At 46.5% G+C, this 18,523-nt stretch overlaps 1 protein-coding gene across 1 annotated transcript in view; it reads left to right on the plus strand.

The window, feature by feature from the left end:
* The window catches only part of LOC144179489 (neuromedin-K receptor-like), a 331,891-nt gene extending 314,871 nt beyond the window's left edge, over positions 1 to 17,020 (plus strand). Inside the window, exon 5 of the mRNA XM_077707864.1 lies at positions 16,035 to 17,020. Coding sequence (XP_077563990.1) covers positions 16,035 to 16,154 — 120 coding nt within the window. The 3' untranslated portion in view covers positions 16,155 to 17,020. The remainder of the gene's footprint in view (positions 1 to 16,034) is intronic.
* Positions 17,021 to 18,523: the final 1,503 nt, after the last annotated feature.

Genomic DNA, 18,523 nt, shown 5'->3' on the forward strand with positions numbered 1-18,523 from the left:
CCAGAAGAAAAGCGGCCATCGCGGCCGGGAATCGAACTCGCGTCCTTGTGTTCAGAAGCACGATGGCCGCTGTACCACCGCGGCGGGTCTCTGTGTACACAAAACAACTATGCAAACTGCACTGGCTGCTTTAAAGGCGCGCACAGTCGGGTTAGGGAGTTCACAAATGTCATTACTAACGTCAACAAAACGTGGCTGGAAACTGCCCATTCATGGTGCTCATTATTTTAGCTTGATTTCCTGTTTACCAGGCACTACTGAGCATTGACTGCAACAAAAGCAATATTTCGTAAGTTTTTGAAATGTAAATGAACTTAAATCTTGTTCGCGATAGGCAGTCCTTCATCCAGTCAGTGTAGACGAGCTGTGGCGAACACCACCATAGACGCTTATATTGTTCGTACAGTTTCAATTAGTTGAGGCGGTGCTCAGTCCTCTCGCGAAGAAAATTAGTGCTTCGGGGAGAGCGCAAACCCCAGAAGGCAATATCTTTATTGCCTTCTGGGCTTGATAATGTTGCTAATGAATTTTGGAGTGAAGCGTTTTTGGGCACACACCCATGGCTTTTGGTTCGGCATGGGCGTGGGTACGTGATGTTTGGCGGAGCAAATCTCTGAAAAAAGACCTTTGCTTCCCTTGGCTGCTTTTGATCGATTCACGGGTTGGTGGTGAAGCGAGCACGCTACTCGCTGTGTGTGATATTTTTCTCGTATCTGTGTCACAGAAACAGGATACTTTCACGTTCCGAGTGTTTGAGGTGACGGCTTCGTGCCACGCGACTGTGGTCGCGGCCTTTGTGCGGACGTACAAGACCACTGGAGCTGAGCCGGTAATTTTGAAATCTAGGCGCTGGAGAATTTTCTTTGAAAAGCGATGAAATGGGGCTTATACTAAGGACAATTTTCTTCCGTGATGCCAGTGGCATAGTATGGGCGTCGTCAGAACAGCACCCGACAAAAGGGCACCGACATTATAGAACAGCGTCAAAATAGCACGCGACAAAACAGGACAGGGACAAAAGGGCACGCGACGAAAGCGCAAAGCGTCAATACAGCAGACCCTTAAAACATCGATTTTTTAAAACACCTACATGGGCAATTATGTACATATTTACCGTGTTTCGAGATGTTATACAGTGTGCATATTGCTCTATTCGCTACCTTCAAGTCTTAGGCGTTATGTATTTTATTTATTTCAGAATACTGTCAATCCGACAAGGGATTATTACAGGAGGGGCACGTCAGTAATAGTGTGTCACTTCAAACAAAAACAACAAAGAGGCGAATTGCAGCAAGCATGGTACAGAACATGAGAACTAAGAATCACGTGATGTCAGAGATAGTAGTTCAAGAGCGATCAGAATCCGTTCAGTTATCGAATACAACAAACTAACAGTAGCAATAGATCAACGCACTAACAAGAAGAGGACTAAATGTGAAAAGTGTTTACATTTGGCAAATAATACAGTCCCGGTACATACAGAAAGGAGTCACAGACTTGTTCACGTGAACAAGTGTTCACCGAAGCGCTCACAAAACTTTTCGAGTGTTGGCTGTTCTATCAAGGAATCATCAGCGCGTTCCATTCTCTTATGGCTCGTGGAAAAAACGAATAACAGAAGACACTGTTCGTGCAAAGATATTCATCGATAGTGTTAATCCTCTACATGTGTTTGTGTCGCGTTTACCTTGGGCGATTATGTGTAAGTAATCTTTCGGAATCTATTCTCAGCTTGAGATGAATCAGCTGATGCAAAAACTTCAGGCGGTGAAACTCCGAGCCAGTTTAGCGCAAGTTTAGCGCAAGTTTAGTGCAAGTTTAGTCGCAACGAAGCAAAGTTGTTGGGGAGTCGGTGGGTCTATATCTGTTAAAAATGAAGTGGACAGCCTTCCGCTGCAATCGCTCCCAAATAGTGATGTTTTTGTTTGTATGGGGGAACCACCCTATGTTCGCATACCGAAGCATCGCCCTGATAAGCGTGACGTATGCGCGTAGCTTTCTGTCGGAGGTCGCGTTGAGGGTTTGTCTTAGGTAACATAGCTCGTTTAATGCCGTTTTCGTTATATTTTCTGTGTGCAGTCCAGCTAAGGTCAGAAGAAATAGTAATCCCCAAGTATTTACACTCTGCAACATTTTTCAAGAGGGTTTTGTCGAACCCAGATGGAAAACTAAGAATCAAATTCTTTTTTATAGTGACATTGATACGGTTTTGTCTCTATTATCATCGTTGAGGAGTAAACACAACACTGTGCAGTGCGATTCGGTATATTGTTCAATTTAGTTTGGTCATCAACAGTTTTTATCTCTTGGTAGAACACGCAGTCATCTACAAACAGCCTAACTTTTACGTCAACTGCGTTTGTTAAATCCTTTAAAAAACGTTAAAACAATAACGGAGCAACAGCAGAATCCTGTGGAACCCCCTGACGTTACGGGAACGATATTGGAAGCATGATCGCCGAATGGAACGAATTGATGCCGATCTGACAAATAGGTTGCTACCCATTAGAGGATAGGTCCGTCACCCAGTATTTCTTTGAGCTTAACAAGTGATTTTACGTGGGAGACGCGATCGAACGCTTCCGAATAATCTATAAATATTACGTCAATCTGAGAATGATCGTTGTGCACAGCGCGAGGTCATGCACTGTTTCACAGGCTGTGTTAACGTGGATAATCCGGAATCCTTGCTTATTCGGATTAAGAATGTCATTGCGCTCGACAAATTCAGATATATGTTTCAAAATAACAAGCTCCAGCAATTTACTACAAGTACTGGTTAATGAAATCAGCCTAAAATTTTCGGGGGAACTCATGTCACCTGCTTTGTGCCCTGGAATAACTTTGGCAAGTTCAATTCTAGTGAAACACAGCAATCTTGAATCGATTTATTGAAAATAACACGTAGGTATTTGGTAACCATTTCTGCATATATTCTCAAATAACTATTCGCCATTCTGTCCGGACCCCAACTCTGGGTTCATCAATGTTTAGAAGTAGCGATAGTATGCCACTTTCTGCAAAAGTAGAGCTGCTTAACAATTTGGCTTGACGGTACGGAGTTTCGAAGTCACATGATAATGTACGGTCATCTGTGAAGATGGACTTAAAGTACGCGGTAAATGAGTAGGCTCTTGCTTTCTCTTCTTTCGGTAGGAGCGCAAGCTCCGGCGATTTATGTTTAGAGCTTACGTTGTGCCAAAATTTCCAAGGACGGTTTTTTTTATAAAACTTTGTAATGTATTGCTACAAAAAAAAGTTTTGGGAGTACGGATTTTATACTTCACTAGCTTCGCTAAAGTGTGTATAATAATAGAGCTTTTGTGGGACTTTAGGAGCCTTTTTATTTCACGTTTTATATAAATTATCTCGCTCGTAATCCATCGGTTTGTTTTTTGGTTACCTCTGCAACAGTGAGAACAATTTTTTCAATGCAATAAGTAACATGTTCCTTAAATTTAGCCAGGTATTGCCGATGATGCAATATTCTTCCGAGCAAAAATCGTAGAGGTCTAAAAGCTTGTGGGTGAGGTAGGTGCCTATAGCAGCCCGCCTTACTGAAGGCGGGCATGAGCTTGGTAGGACCATGCGTACTGCTAGGCGGTGGTACAGGCAGACTTGACAAGCAAGTCTGTTTTGAGGTCAGACAACCCTTCAAGTACATGAATGGTAGCGTCGTTCTCCGGAAAGTGGTCACTGGTAAAGACAAGATATAAGACGCAATTACACCCGTTATGCACTCTGGGGGAAGTGGTGACATGTTGAGTAATGTTAAACGTAAACAGGAAGTCGACCAATACGTTATTGATCGTACTACCCGTGTTCAATGAGCTCCAGGTAATATCGGGTAGGGTAGAGTTTCCCACCAACACTATCATGGAAGCAGCCATGGGGTGGTGCATTTAGTCAAACAACGCTTCTAGGTATGCCTATTCGGCGTTAGGCGGCCTGTAGACGCATCCGACAAAAGCGCATCTATATTTTATTTGAACCTTGACCCACAAAACTTCGCCATTTTGTACAGCAGGCATAACCGAGAACACCGTATATATTTTTAAAGACAAGTGCTATGCCCCCACCTGCAGACAACCTATCTTTACGTACAATCGCATAACCCGGTCGAATGATTTCACGGTTGTGAATGTTACTGTGCAACCTCGTGTCCGTAATGGCGGTGATATTGGGATACAGTGATAACAGAGTTTAAGGTTTGTCAGCTTTAGCTACTATGCTGCGCGGATTTATATCGAGGGGGGTTACGGACGGCGGTGCCTGGTCAAGCGCGTTGCGAGATTGTCCCGGCTTTCGTTTTTTAGCAGTTCGACTATATATTTACGGTTTTCGAAGGTTTCGTCCCAAGCTAAGAGCCGGTGATTGATGTGCACCTTGTCATAGGCTTCGTCGTTGCGATCCTGATTGTCTTTAGTTCATGTCCATAGCTTCTTCGAATGTCGCGAACAGTTTTTGAGTAGTCCTCACCAATAGAATATACTTAGCCTTTCAGATTACTGCACTGTTTGAAGATAGCAGTTTTACCACGATAGTGAAGCCATTTTAAAATTATGGGCCGGTGTTTGGGTTCTTCCTGCTGATGTACTCGGGCGATGCGGTATATACGTTCAATGGAAGATGTATTTACTTCCATGATATCCTGAAATATATCTTTTGTCAATTTTTCTAGCAAAATGTCTTCAGACTCGTTTTCCTCGTTTACGTCATAGGTAATATAGTTAGATCGTGGGCTTCTATGGTCTAGCTCGTCGACTCTCCTAGTCATCACCGGGAGTTTGCGTTCCAATTGAGCTGTTTTCTGCGCGCAGTCGGTAACCTTTTTTTCGCTACTGGAAATTTTATTTTCTTAGAAATTGCGGTTGGAGTTTTTCGAATATTTTGCCCCCGTGCACACAGGTGCCATGCGAGGTGCAGACGCGCTGCTGTGATATCAATCAATCAATCAATCAATCAATCAATCAATCAATCAATCAATCAATCAATCAATCAATCAATCAATCAATCAATCAATCAATCAATCAATCAATCAATCAATCAATTTTATTTGTCAACTACAAATTCATACAGGTCCCAGGGGCAGACAAAGAGCCTGCGATACGTGGCTTGACAAAGGTCTGCGCCACCTCAATTGTAACACATTGCTGCATCGTGTAGCAAGATATAAAGGGAGAAATGGAAAAAAAGAGTGATGTATCCGAAAGAGAGAGACAAAACAGAGAGAAAACAGAACATAGAGAGAAAAAACAACTAAAAAGAAAGCAAATGGCAGCAAAAATTGTTTAGTTCTGGTTATTTTTCAATGTTTACAACACGCGAATGGGGCAGTTCACTACTGGAGCATTTCAAAATTGTTTTAACACATTTTGTACACAATTCTAATCAGGTGAATATGAAATTATAATGCATTATAACACATCAAAAAATTTCATAATCAGAAATACAGGTGAAGTTCTTATAGGTAACGGTGAAGTTTTACGTTCAAGGTTATGGCGAATTTAGTAACGATGGCAACGCGTAGGTCAACATCTGGGTGCCATAAATAGTACGTGCGTGCGGTATGTACCAAGTTTCATTATGGCGTGTGTCATAACAGGGATGGTTTCGAGTTAGGTTAGATAGTTACGTGATGAAAGTGATATTATATTTTATTCCAAGATTATATCTTTTCGTAATATGTAAATACATAAATCCGGAGCAGTTCAAGTACCCAATTTCTGGAAAAGCGGTTTTTTGTGAGCATCATATGATGAATTGTAGGTAGCACGTACGGCTTTCTTTTGTAATAGGTGTAGTTTATTAATATTTGACGTAGTAGCATTTCCCCAGACCAGCAAGCAGTAGTTGAGGTGCGAAAGAAAAAGAATTGTACATACGTAGCTTTATATTGGTGGGTAGTGTAAAGCGCAACTTGGCGAGTGCCCCGACAGTTCGCGATAATGTGTTAGCGAGCGAATCGACGTGCTGCTTCCACATTAAGTGTTCGTCAAAGATCACCCCAAGACTTCGAAATGAGGTGACGATTTCTACGGCAGACGTTCCAATCGTAAGGCCAACATTAACACTCACAGTCTGGTTTTTTGGCTTGAAGAGTGCCGCCTTGGTTTTGTTAGTGTTAATTATTAGGGAGTTGAACGTGCTCCTCTTGGTTAGTTTATTCAATACATCGTTAGCATGAACAATAAGACTAGTAGGGTCGTTCGAACAGAAGAGTAATGTAGTGTCATCCGCATAGATTACATATTTGGTAGAATGGTCAATTCCAACTAGGTCATTTATGTACATATTAAATAGGAGGGGACCGAGAATGCTTCCCTGCGGTACATCACATTGCATACTCATCACGTCAGACATTTGGCCATTCATAATTACCTTTTCGCAACGAGATTCAAGATAGCTACTCAATAGATCTAAAACTATCCCCATGAAACCATAATGTTCAAGCTTCTTTAAGAGAGTGGTGTGTTTAGGCAGTAAAATGCTTTGCTAAAATCCACAAAGACGGCAAGTGTTATCAGTTTATTTTCAATAGCCTGGAGGATTATTTCTTTTTGTGTGAAAAGCGCGCATTCCGTGGAAAGACCCTTTCTAAAACTAAAGTGTGATGCTGTTATTAGGTTATGCTTCCCGCAAAGCGAAGTCATTCGGCCATTTATTAGCTTTTCAAGTCGTTTTTGAAAACACCTGAAGTATCCATACTAGTCTAGAGTTAGATAAGCAGTTCAAATTACCCCTCTTAAAGATGACACTTTCGCTGGTTGCATGTTTTTTTGCAAATACGCCTTGTCAGAAGCTAAGGTGAAATACATACACAAGCACAGGGCAAATTATATCTAGTGTGTATTTGACTGGCCGTATCTGTATGTCATCTGCATCACGGGCCCTGCTGTTCCGAAAACTGAAAAAGGTGCGATAGACTTCGGCATCGTTTGTCGGGGCTAAAAATGCGGTGGCGCAGTTTCAGGCCGGCATGTCGTCTAAGGCATGCAATTCATGAGCACGTTTATCGAGGTACGCAAAAAAAAATAGCCCCAATCCACCCCGTGAATGTGGTTGGAAAGCAAAGCTGTAAACGGCACCCATAACGATTACCCATGCGACGTCACTTAAATCCACTCACACCGCTCTACAAATACTGAAACCACAGAGAAGTGAAATGCACTTCACCACACCATTTATTACTTCACAGAGATATTCGTGGTAAGGTTAAATCAATGTATGATGCATGAAAGGTGTTTGGTTGAGTTGTATTGGTGTAGCACAAGAGTGGAAACATTTTTTATAAAATTAAAGTAAGCTCCAACCCGGTGTTAGACGATCTGACTTCTCCGTCTCTGCGCCACGGACGGAGGCGATGAGATTTGCGGCAGAGAAGGAAGAGGACGAGGAAGAAATACTTCTGTTCAGATTTCTGAACGGCTGAGAGTGCAGCCCTGGGGAGTCCTTCCTTCTTCTGTGGGGACCATATGCAGTCCGCGCGGCCTGTGTTCTGTCCACCCCCTGAAGCTGGGTAGGTAGAGAGGGCCTGGACAGCAGCATCTCCCATTGCTCTTGTTCGGTAGTTGACGGTAAGAGAGGAGGGTGCTCAGTGCTAAAGTCGCACACCCCGATTACGGGGTGGAGTATTTCTACTTCTGAGCAAAATTTACATCCAGCGTCGTGGCGATTCGGATGCATTAATTGAAGACGCGTAGGCTGTGGGAAGGAGCCCGGATTGTATGGGCCGTAGGGTAGTTTGTTGTTCTCTGGAAAGGTCAGGGTAAGCCGATGGTACGGTCTGTCTCAGAAGGCGATAATGCTGGGTTATCTCCCTGAACGCGACAAGCGGGTGACTGTCCTCGTGCAGCTCCATAGCACGGGAGGTAAAGACGCAGGCTTGTTGGGTGGGCGTATTCGTTGCCCTCCATTGAAGCGTGAGCGGGTGTCCAGATGAGCTGAATGGAACAGTTTGGGGAGTGGTTTTTTAGCACGCGCAGTGCAGGTCAGGACACCCAACCCGACTGGTAATTCTAGTAGGCTTGCTGGGAATCGGTGACTACCCTTCGAACCCCTGGTTGAGCGAGAGCCAAGGTGATGGCTGCCTCTTCTGCTGCCGTCATTTCTTGGGTCCTAAGCGAAGTACACGCAAGGAGGTTGGTTCTGGAGGTAGCCACGATGATGGCGTATTGCTGCCCTCGATGTTTGGAGGCGTGTGTGTGGATAACTGCATGATCCCTGCCGAGGGTGGTGTTTAGCGCTTGAGCCCGTGCTTTTCGGTGACCCTCGCCATGTGAGGGGTTCATATTTCTAAGCAAAGGGAGCATCTTTAGTTTTAGTCGCCAAGAGTCTGGGAGTACGTCAAGCGCAGTGACATTCTGGGCTGTCCAGCCAATCTGGTGAAGCATGCGGTTACCCACCGTAGTTCTCAGTCGGACCTTCTGGTTAGAAGGATGGCCTTCTAACAGCTCTTCCACCGGGTTGTGGAGCCCCGTGCTAGGCAGCCTCTGTGTGGACGCACTCATGAGAAGACCAATGACCTGCTCGACCGCCTTTCTAATCATTATATAAAGCATCTCTATGTCTTCCTTGTCGAGAAGAAGGCAGGTGGTTGACGTATGTGACTCTCGAGAGGACAAAAGCTTCAATTTATCGAAAGCTACCGGATTCCTTTAGGGCTCGCTTCTTGGTGGCAACTCGCCTGATCATGTGTATGATTTGATTAATGCTGTTTTTGAGGCGCTGCAAGGAGACGTCACTCTTGGTGTTAGCCTCGAGATGTAGGCCGATGATCTTGATGCTGGGGTGTGGAGTGATGGCCTGGCCATCAAGGAGTATTTCAATGTATTCCTTGGCTTGGCGTGAGGGCGGACGACAAGGAGCTGTGATTGTTTACGTGAACACTAGAGGCCACAGGCTTTAGCACATTGGCGTGCTAGAAGTGAGATGCCATGCATTGGTGTGAGCTTCCTTTAATTTTTGTAACTCTTAGCACATGATAAAGGTGCGCACAGGGCCGCTAGACGGGCGTGAGTGGTCGCGTGGCGCTTTCACGCGTTCACCGAGAACGCAGGGGGTAAACCCGTAGATGTGATTGGTGAGTACACCACCTGTCTTCCACCTCTTTGCGTGGGCTCGTAGCTAAATCGGTAAGACAACGGGGTGTCGCCTTGTTAGTCTATTAGTTCCCGGTTCGATTCGCGGCGGTGCCAGCATATTCTTTTATTTGTTCCCTGGAGTTTTCTGGTGACACCAACGGTCGCGAAAGAACCCTTGGGGGGTAGAGGTAAAAAGCTTTGCTTTAAAAATGATGAAAGGGGTTGGCAAGCGGCGCGCCAGATGTCAATGTTCCATTCAAGTTTATCTCCTGCTTATCTTGCGTGTGCTGCAGTCCTAGGTGAAGTACAGTGTTCAATCTTTGCCACACAATGTCGTTTCATCATAGGGTTTCTGCATTAAATAAATTATGTAAATAGTTCCTTTTGGCTTGTCTTAGGATCCCAGTTACTTTATTTCGAAACACTTTAAACGCGTGTAGGTGGGCCTTATCTATAATATTTAAATATAGTTTCAAAATAGAGTTTTTTTATTAATTTTAACGATTGAGGCATAATCCAGGGTTTGCGCGAATTTTTGGTTTGGAATTTCTTGCAGGGGAAGCAGTACTGGTAGGCCGATTTAAATACTGACAAAAATGTGTCATAACCGCTGTCGGGGCAACTTTCAGCACACACTTCTTCCCTGTTTACTTGCGAGAGTTTGTTCCGGAACTTTTCTAACGTCGAAACGCTTATATCTTGAAATGTAACACTGTGCGCCTGGTTAAACGTTTTACGAACTACATTTTCATCGGTCAGTATGAATAAAGGCAGATGGTCAGTAATATCAGCTGTGATGACGCCTGAAACTGTTTTTGAACTTTCTATGTTCGTGATAAATACATCGATTAGTGTTGCAGACTGATTTTGAATGCGAGTGGGTGTTTGATGGCGTTAACTAGCGCATTTGCATTTAGTAGTCTTAATAGGTCGCCTTGGGTTGTTGATTCGTTTAGCAGGTTGATATTTACATCACTGGCTAAAACCAGATGTAAATTGCGTTCATTAATCCAACCAAAAAACGTATCCAGGTAAGCGAAGAAGTTAGAAACGTTCCCGCGAGGTGGTGGATAAATTACAGAGGAGATGTTTTGATGGCATTTGAGGGTTAGAACTTGAAAATCATCAGTTATCTGAGTAAATTCAAAATATCGATTTACAGCTATTCGTCATAAGCAACTCAATGCACTCGTTACAAATAGACAAACGCTCAAGCGGGCATGAATGTTTATTACAAGCAAGTTACGCCTGAATTTCCGTACCATATGCTCGTCGCGTAAAGCGGAGGAAATCGAAATTGCGGTATGGGTCGGGCTTTCCAACAATTTACAAAAACGTATTCATAAGAGATGGGATCAAGCAGAAACACTTTTTACAGCGTAGTTGTGAACCTCTCGTTGGTCGGAAAGAAGCCGAGCGCATGCGTCAGGCTAACCAGGAGTGCAGCATAGAGCTTGCAGCGGTACCATCATCATGATCACAGCAGCACCCATCATCAACATCGCCTGCGCTTCATCATCATCATCATCATCATCTACCGCGGGTGCTTGCGTGAGCTGTCCGAGCCACGCGCAGAGAATAGAGAGAGAGATAACCTTTAATAGAAAAGGATGACCGCTGGTCACGATGGGGGAAAGGAATGGGGAGGGAGGGTAAGAGAAAATAAACAAATTAATGCTCGTCGTTCTCAGTAGACTCAATAACTGGGCCAGTTCTTGGAACCTGCAATTCATGGTCCAGTTCATGGTGATCGCAATAGGGTGTGTGCACGTTCACGAGTTCGTTTGGGGGAGGACGCGCTCAAACAAGCCGTGCCAGACCGCTTTTAATTAAATAAACTTCTATTTCATATAATATTTGTGCATCCGTTTGTTGTGGATCGGGATGGGGTTGGGGAGATTTAAATGTACGGTGCGTGGCGAAAGCTGGGCACCACCAAACTACGTGTGTGAGGTCTGATGGAGTGGTGGTACGGCAGTAAGGACATCGAAGGGGCAGGTGAGGGGTATACCACTTGCGAAGTGTCTCGGGTGTGTACGCTGAATTTGCAATATATTTGTTAATAAAAATTTCGTTTGAGTGGGGAATAGGAGGTAGGCGGCTGAGGTAGACAGCTGGAGTTAGGGCTTTTAGACGTGTGCGTCGATCCTTCTTGTGCTGGTGAATACGCATCGCTGGAGAGTGAGAGGGGGACCACGACGCCCATACCCCAGGCACCAGTGAAGGATAAGAGGGGGAACTCTCCTCAGCGGCCACATGGGCCGCCTGGTTGGCTGAAGAAAATGGTTCGTGCCCAGGTACCCAGTCGACGGGGATGTTGGTGTTGTTCCGTTGGATGAGTGGAATTTGAAACAGAATTTTGTGGACGACAGGGTGGGTCGAATCCTACGATCGCAAAGCCGTGAGGGCCCCGTACGAATCTGTGAGTATGCGTATGGAGGGCGGTAGAGGTGGGTCACAGTCAAAGGCGATAGGTGACACTGCGCTGTTAATAGCGTACAGCTCCGTATCGAGGCTGGAAAGTTCTTTGCCAAGTATGGTAGCGTACCCTGAGAGAACCGGTGCATCAGGGCATGTCCAAGCTAGGACCGCGCCGGGATGGTTTACGCTTGCGTCCGTGAAAATGTCCAGTTCGTTCTGAAGGTGATCGATTCGCCGCTGTCGCAATAGAGTATTAGTACGCCCTATAGGTTTGCTATGCGCAGCAGTATCAATTGCTGGTCGCTGCCAGGGTGCTATGGGAAAGAATAAAAATCACGTCCGGGTCACCAATTGTAGAGCGCCGATCTCTCACGCTTCATGCTCATCATCATCTACCGCGGGTGCTTGCGTTAGCAGTCCGAGCCACGCGCAGAGAATAAAAATCAGGTTTCGGTTTCGGCAAGATGTCTGGTGGCGTCTCTCTCGCCTGATCGGCGCTCTACAAGCTCAGTATACGTGTATAGAAAAAAGCACAAAACAGGCATCGAAATCGCATGATGGATGATAATCCGGCGGTGAACAATAGGAACCCCCCCCCCCCCCCCCATGTGCACTGGTAAAGATAAGGTTTGCAACTGCTCTCGAAAGGGGAGGGGGGTTGACGTCATTCGAGGGCTAGCGCATGCGTCAGGCTAGGCAGGACCCAGCACGTCTCGCCCAAGACGCCGAGTTCATGCGTGAGCACCCAGTATTTGCCGACAGGGACGCCGAGTGCAAGCGAAAAGCCCGCCCAGTCAACTAGGAACAGTTCATACCCCAGCCCGTCAGCGTGTGTAGTGGTTGACAACAGCTCCGCTGGACATCCACATTCGCAGGGTGGCATGGCGTCAATTACTTTAGTCGCACAATATACCTGATCACTGTCCTTGTGTCCTTGGTCGGCGAAGGATCGGCCTAGAAACTGAATCCGGTACTTCTTTGCGGAAATCATCGGCGTTGCTTTTCAAGGCGAGTTACCTCTCTCGTAGTATAATCACACCGCCTTTGACTGAAACTTCAGGAGACTCGGCAGTGCTGGTATTTGTCAACAGAAGGTTCTGATAACTTATCTATGGGCAGAAGATTGGTCGGGATGTTTACGGTACCCTTTGCGGCGGTACACTGGGTTCTTGGAACGCTAAAACGTTTCTTATTGCAATCGTTGTAATGTACCCACGGGGCTGGAAAAAAATAACTGGCCTTCTACGGAACAATACAAAAGCAAATTTTACCGAACTACAATTTACTAAGAACAGTAGTAAAAGTAGCACAGGGGCATTGACCGACGTGAAAAAATTCTCGATTGAAAAACCCTTTCAGTTCAGCCGTTATTTTCGCTTTTTCAGCGTTGCATTCTCAAAGGAAATATGCTCGCCCATACCACGTTACCCGTAACAGAGGTGCAATGTTTATATGGGAAGAGCGAAGAAGCCGGTGCGCGTACAGATTCGGGAGGCATAGCCCGTAAACACGGATGTGATCGGCTACCCGATCGCTCCTGAGAGCCAGCTGTGCCACTGGCATAACTGCGACCACCAACAACATCCTAAAAATACGAGGGTTTCTCCGGTATAGCATGGTGGTGGTTTACAGCTAGTACCCCGTTGCTAGCACCGCATTCTTCACCACACCATGGCTGCTGTCCGTTTCACCAGCACCAGCACCTCCATCACCATCATCATCTTCATCATCATGAGGACCAGCAGCAGGAGCATCAGCAGCTTTGCGACACGCATTGCAGGACGACACTCTCCTCACGCATTTCGAACCCCTTCTATTCTTCGTCACCCGAGCCTAACCTTTGCCATAATTCTTTAACAGTGCAGTCAGTTCGCCAACAGTTCACCGTTGCTGGAGGCCTCGTGTCTGGAGGCCTACGTAGTTACTCACACTGGCCAATGCGTCACTGCCGCCACTACTACCACAAGCTCAATTGATGTCGCCGAAGAAATAGCCATTGCCCTGGCCGCCATTTCCCGCCCTGACCAAGTAACCATCCTCACCGATTCGCAGACAGCCTGCCGAAATTACCAAATTGGCCGAATTTCGTCATCAGCACTTCACATCCTCAAAAACTGCTCAACGATCCCTGACATCCACATCGTCTGGGCTCCTGGACACGCCGCCATCCCCGGCAATGAAGCGGCTCACGCCGCGGCTCGCGATATGATACACCGAGCCATTGCCGACGGTGGCCAATGTTTACCCCCTCACGATCAACTCCACCCACTCAGTGGCTACACGGAGATTCTCCGCATTACCGACAAACTCGCCGTCGTCTCCCGCCACCACACTGGCGCCTCTCCAGAGAGGACGCTACAACTTGGCGGCGGCTCCAAACGAATACCTATCCACATCCCACCCGCCTCCACCTCATCTTCCCCACCCAACAACCTTCCCTCTGCGCTTATTGTCCCCAGCCTGGCACCCTCTACCACATCATATGGGAGTGCCAACGAACTCCAGACTTGCCCCCCCTTTCCAACCCAACCTTCGAGCAGTGGAGGGCTTCCCTGGCCAGCCCGGACCCGGATATCCAGCTTAAGTTGGTGACCCGAGCACGGACGGCCAGCCGAAGTCAAGGCATCCCGGACTAGGGACGCCTTCTACGGGGCGACGCCCACACATCAGCCTCTGCTGGAGAAATAAAATTTTTTTTCCCTCTCTCTTGCAGGAAAAAATAGGAAGAAAAGAAGTCACAGCATATCCACGGGGTGAATGATGATGAGTGGGCGAAGCTCCTGAGGGGAAATCATCGGTAAAACCGTGACTCTTCAGTGAAAGTTCGCCCACTACATCTGTGTCCGAACGTAACGTCTAGAAAGTCTCGCTTAAACCGCGCGTCGGCACCTTGGGGCTGAGCTCGACTGATGCGTTTTGCAGACGCCTCACGAGCTCTCACTGCATCGGGGTCTGCCTGCCGATACGCGCGCTTTCTCGCCGCTTCCCGTTCTCTGACGTTTTGGAGATCCTCTTCGCGCCTCAGCCGTGCCGCTTCGCGTACGGCAGGGTCCTCGCGCCGTTGCCGTGACGCTTGGGCCTCTCGTTCTCGAACGCTGGGATCTTGGCGGCGTCGTCGTGCAGCCAGACGACACGCTTCGGCCTCCCGCTCTCGTACGGCAGGATCTTGGCGGCGGCGTCGCGCAGCTTCACGGAGCGCTTCTGCCTCGCGGGCTGGCACATCTGCAGCCTTATCCATCGGGCGACTCCGAGCGCGCGCCAACAGCGAACGGATTTTATTACAACGCTCCCCGCCATCTAGTAAACAATCCAAGAACTAAACTAGAGGTAGCCACGCCATCTAGTAAACAATCCAAGCGCATCTTTTCATCATATACAAGTACCGCCATCTAGTAAACAATCCAAGAACTAAACTAGAGGTGGCTACATGCATACGGCGAGGATGGACAGACCCACGCCTTAAGGAGCTTCGCCCCTAAAAAAGGCTGAGCGCTCGCGAGCGCGTGCCTCGCGGCAGCCGTCGGGTACGCGTCTCGCGCAGGCGCTCTATCAAAAACAAAAAGAAAGCGAAAACTTCAGCTGTGTCGTCAAGCACTACCGCGCACGTTTAAAATAACAAACTACAGCGGTAGTGCTAGAATGAAAAGACACCTTTCTTGGGAGAGATCACCGCGGCCGCCCCATTGTCTAGAAGCCGTCATGGATTGTTGGAAACATGGCTTCAAGGGTGGCACTCATTCCCTAGATGACTTGCAGATTCCGCCACCGCTGCCTCGAGTTGATGAGGAAGAGCATGGTGTGAGTCTACAACACTGAGGATGACCGCATCCAGAACCCGCCACGAAGAAGACGACGACCTCTTCGATGCATATGAAGACAATTACTAGTACCGCCATTATGCAAATAAATACTGATACTGAAACTTATCTATGTGTCCGGTAGTGCTCCAACACAACAGCGTCACCATTCGTCTTGCGCTTGAGTGCAAGCTTCCCTTAATTTTGTTTCCTTGCCCTCATTGAATTTTCTCCCTTTCACTACTTCTAATCCCACACTTAGTTACCCATTTTGTTTGTTCGGTTAGCCCCATGTACTCCATAATCCGTACCACAGGTCTGTCTATCTTCATTTTTTCATTTAATAATCCATGACACTCTCTTCTAACCCGTAAGCATTGGTGCTGCAATCCCCCTTCCAGTGCTCTTTGGATGTCTTGTAAGGTGGTTAGTAAGTGCTGAAATTTGCATTAAAGACGAATTACGTATTTGTTGTATATCAATCTTTTCATTGACACCGAGAGCACTCTCTGAGCTTGCCCAATGCAATAACACTTGATGACTTTCTAATGGTTCGTGTCAGCAGTGACTAGTCGTCAACAAATAATAATTTTATTCAATCTCCAAATTCACGCAAGCTGGGCACAGTACAAGGAGACTGTTAACAAGTAAAATCACTTCTTAAATGTGTACGCATAGCTTGAGGGCGGGGTGCTGGACACTGGCTGACGCGCGCATCTTCCTTTTCTCGCAGGAGAAGTTCAGTGCCGAGTTCCACTCCCGGATCCGCTGCTGCGCCCGCCGTCACCACGAGGAGATCGTCTACGGGCACTCGTCCATTATGACCCAGCTGTCGGTGCGCCTTCAGTCCTGAAACGTGCGCAAAAACACCGCGGTCATCCTCGGGGGCCTGTGACTTCGCGTCGCCGCCACCGAAGCAAGCCTGGACAATGCGTTTCATAGTAGGCAATCCTGTCTGGTCGCAGGGCACGGAACAAGAGCCAGGAATGCGGGAAGTTGTGGAAATTGCACCTTGTCTCTCTCCTGCACTGGGACGACAGTGTTGTAGGTCTAGACTGTCGGCTGGTTCAAAGCGATGCGTAGGTGCAAATAAGCACTCCCAAACAACGGTGGTGTGCAGTTTTAAGCTATTTATGAAGTGTCCCTATGCTTATGTCACAAAGGTGCTACCGTTGGGTATGGGCATGAATAAGCTATTCAGCGAGTGGCTTAGTAAGAGAATAACTTGAATGAACATGAGTGAACTGACATTGAATGTGCGATGAAGTGGGCGATGCACGGGCGCCAATGCAGAAAAAATAAATTCGGAATAGTCTTGTAGCACCTTGGTATTGTCTCCACACTAAGGGACATGAAAATATATTGCATGAAGTGTAAGATCACCGCTATGTCATTGCGCCTATGAAAGTAAATTTATCGTTTTTTACTACATGTTCTCTAATACATCATGTATCTAGACAATGAGGAGCGCTCTACCTAGCTGGTTTGAGTGATTGTTAGCGACGGGCTTTGCGGCCAGAATTCTCAGAAGCTGCGCACTGCTGCAATGAGCAGTTATTTGCACTTTCGCAAAACTTACTGTGAAAATGCCGAAATAATTTTAATTTGCATGACAATTAACTTTTCCCAAAAAGTTCCAACCCAGAAGTTCTAACGCGCATTGCTGGTTGGGCATCACTTTACTGACTTCTGTACTAGAAGAACCAAAGAACAAATTAACAAAATTTCGAGCAGCCGCTTCATGTGTGATTACGAAAAATAGGCCCGCTTAAGAACTGGTATAGTAAATATTTTATATATTATCTAATAACACACCACAAAAGAAGTGACACACAATTTACCCGCGTGAACCGCGGGCCATCTAGCTTGCTATTGTTGTTTAATACAGCTCTGCTGATATTTGCTGCTCTTCGGCTATGCTTTATCCTACGCTCACGAGGTAAAAGAAGATGGTCGAATTTTTTTGGGAAAACATTCAGAGATTACGGAGATTTTGCGGATCCATACCGTGTTTACATTAGCGTTTACTGTCTTACAGGGAGCCCGTATTTCCGTTTACCGCTGAACACGCTAGGACACGTTTTAGCACACCTCTTGCGGTTTATGCATTCCGGTATACCGGCCGCCGTGATGCAGGTAGCGACTTCTCACGAATTACTCTCAAAACGAACTACTCTCAAAATGAATTCCGCAAAACGTTGTTGCTCAGAGCTAGTTGCTTAAGGTTTATAATAGCTGGAATCTTTGACTTTTTGGATTAAGCGTTCAAAAAAAATTGTTTGTTTTGAGAATGTTGTAGACATTTCCTGCAAAGCTTTAAAAAAGCAAACATGCAGTTGGTGCCATCATCTACTGAGGACAGCTGGAAATAAATAAGGTTAACTACACTTCACGACTACGCTAAATATTTTGGCATGAAATAATCAGGATATGTTGTAATAATTACGCAAGAACCGACATTATCCTCCCCAGAACGATTTTGGAGGTGTAAGAACGGTTTGCGGGCTCAGCAACTCGTCTGAAGTATTTGAGGCGGGCGAGGCTTATCACAAGTAGGGCCACCCATTTCAATCACCCATCTGAGAAACGTCGGCGTTTGTCCTACTCCTAAGCATCATTGACGAAGAGTGACGTGACAAACAACCTCAGCTATGGTTAGTTTTATCGCCTGTACCTAGCATCAAGCGCCGAACTCCGTATTAAGGACACGATGCTACACTTCGCTGGCGCAGGTCCACTCGGTGGCGACGGTAAAATCTGTGCCTTCTTAAGTTACCGTTCGCGGTAACTACTTGCGCATGCGCTGTGGACTCCCGCAACCATGGTATACGTTAACGTAAACACGCTATTGGTATGCTACAACTCCCTGCTATTTGCATTGTGCAACGTATTGCACTTGTAACGCTGATGACTCCTTCACCGTGGTGTGAGGCAGCGGTTGCCAGAACTGTATTTAGGCCCTAAATAGGCTTCCGAAAGTCGCGATTTCAAGCGCGAAGTCGCTAGATTACATGTTCACGACAACATATACCAAATATTACAACCTCTGAGTGAAGCACAGGCCACACAAACCTGCACAAAGACCTTCCCTTCTTTTTTTTGTTTACTTGCAAATCTTTGCCGCCATTTTCAGGCACTCTGAATTTGCGACTCCGTAGCAGCCTCTATGAAGCAGCTTGCGCTGAAGACTACGGCGCCGCTATTGGCGGGTTCCCTGAAATG

Source organism: Haemaphysalis longicornis, unplaced genomic scaffold (assembly GCF_048455015.1).
Source record: "Haemaphysalis longicornis isolate Haplotype H1 unplaced genomic scaffold, Haemaphysalis longicornis Haplotype H1 scaffold_1, whole genome shotgun sequence".
In the NCBI taxonomy this organism is placed as follows: Eukaryota; Metazoa; Arthropoda; class Arachnida; order Ixodida; family Ixodidae; genus Haemaphysalis; species Haemaphysalis longicornis.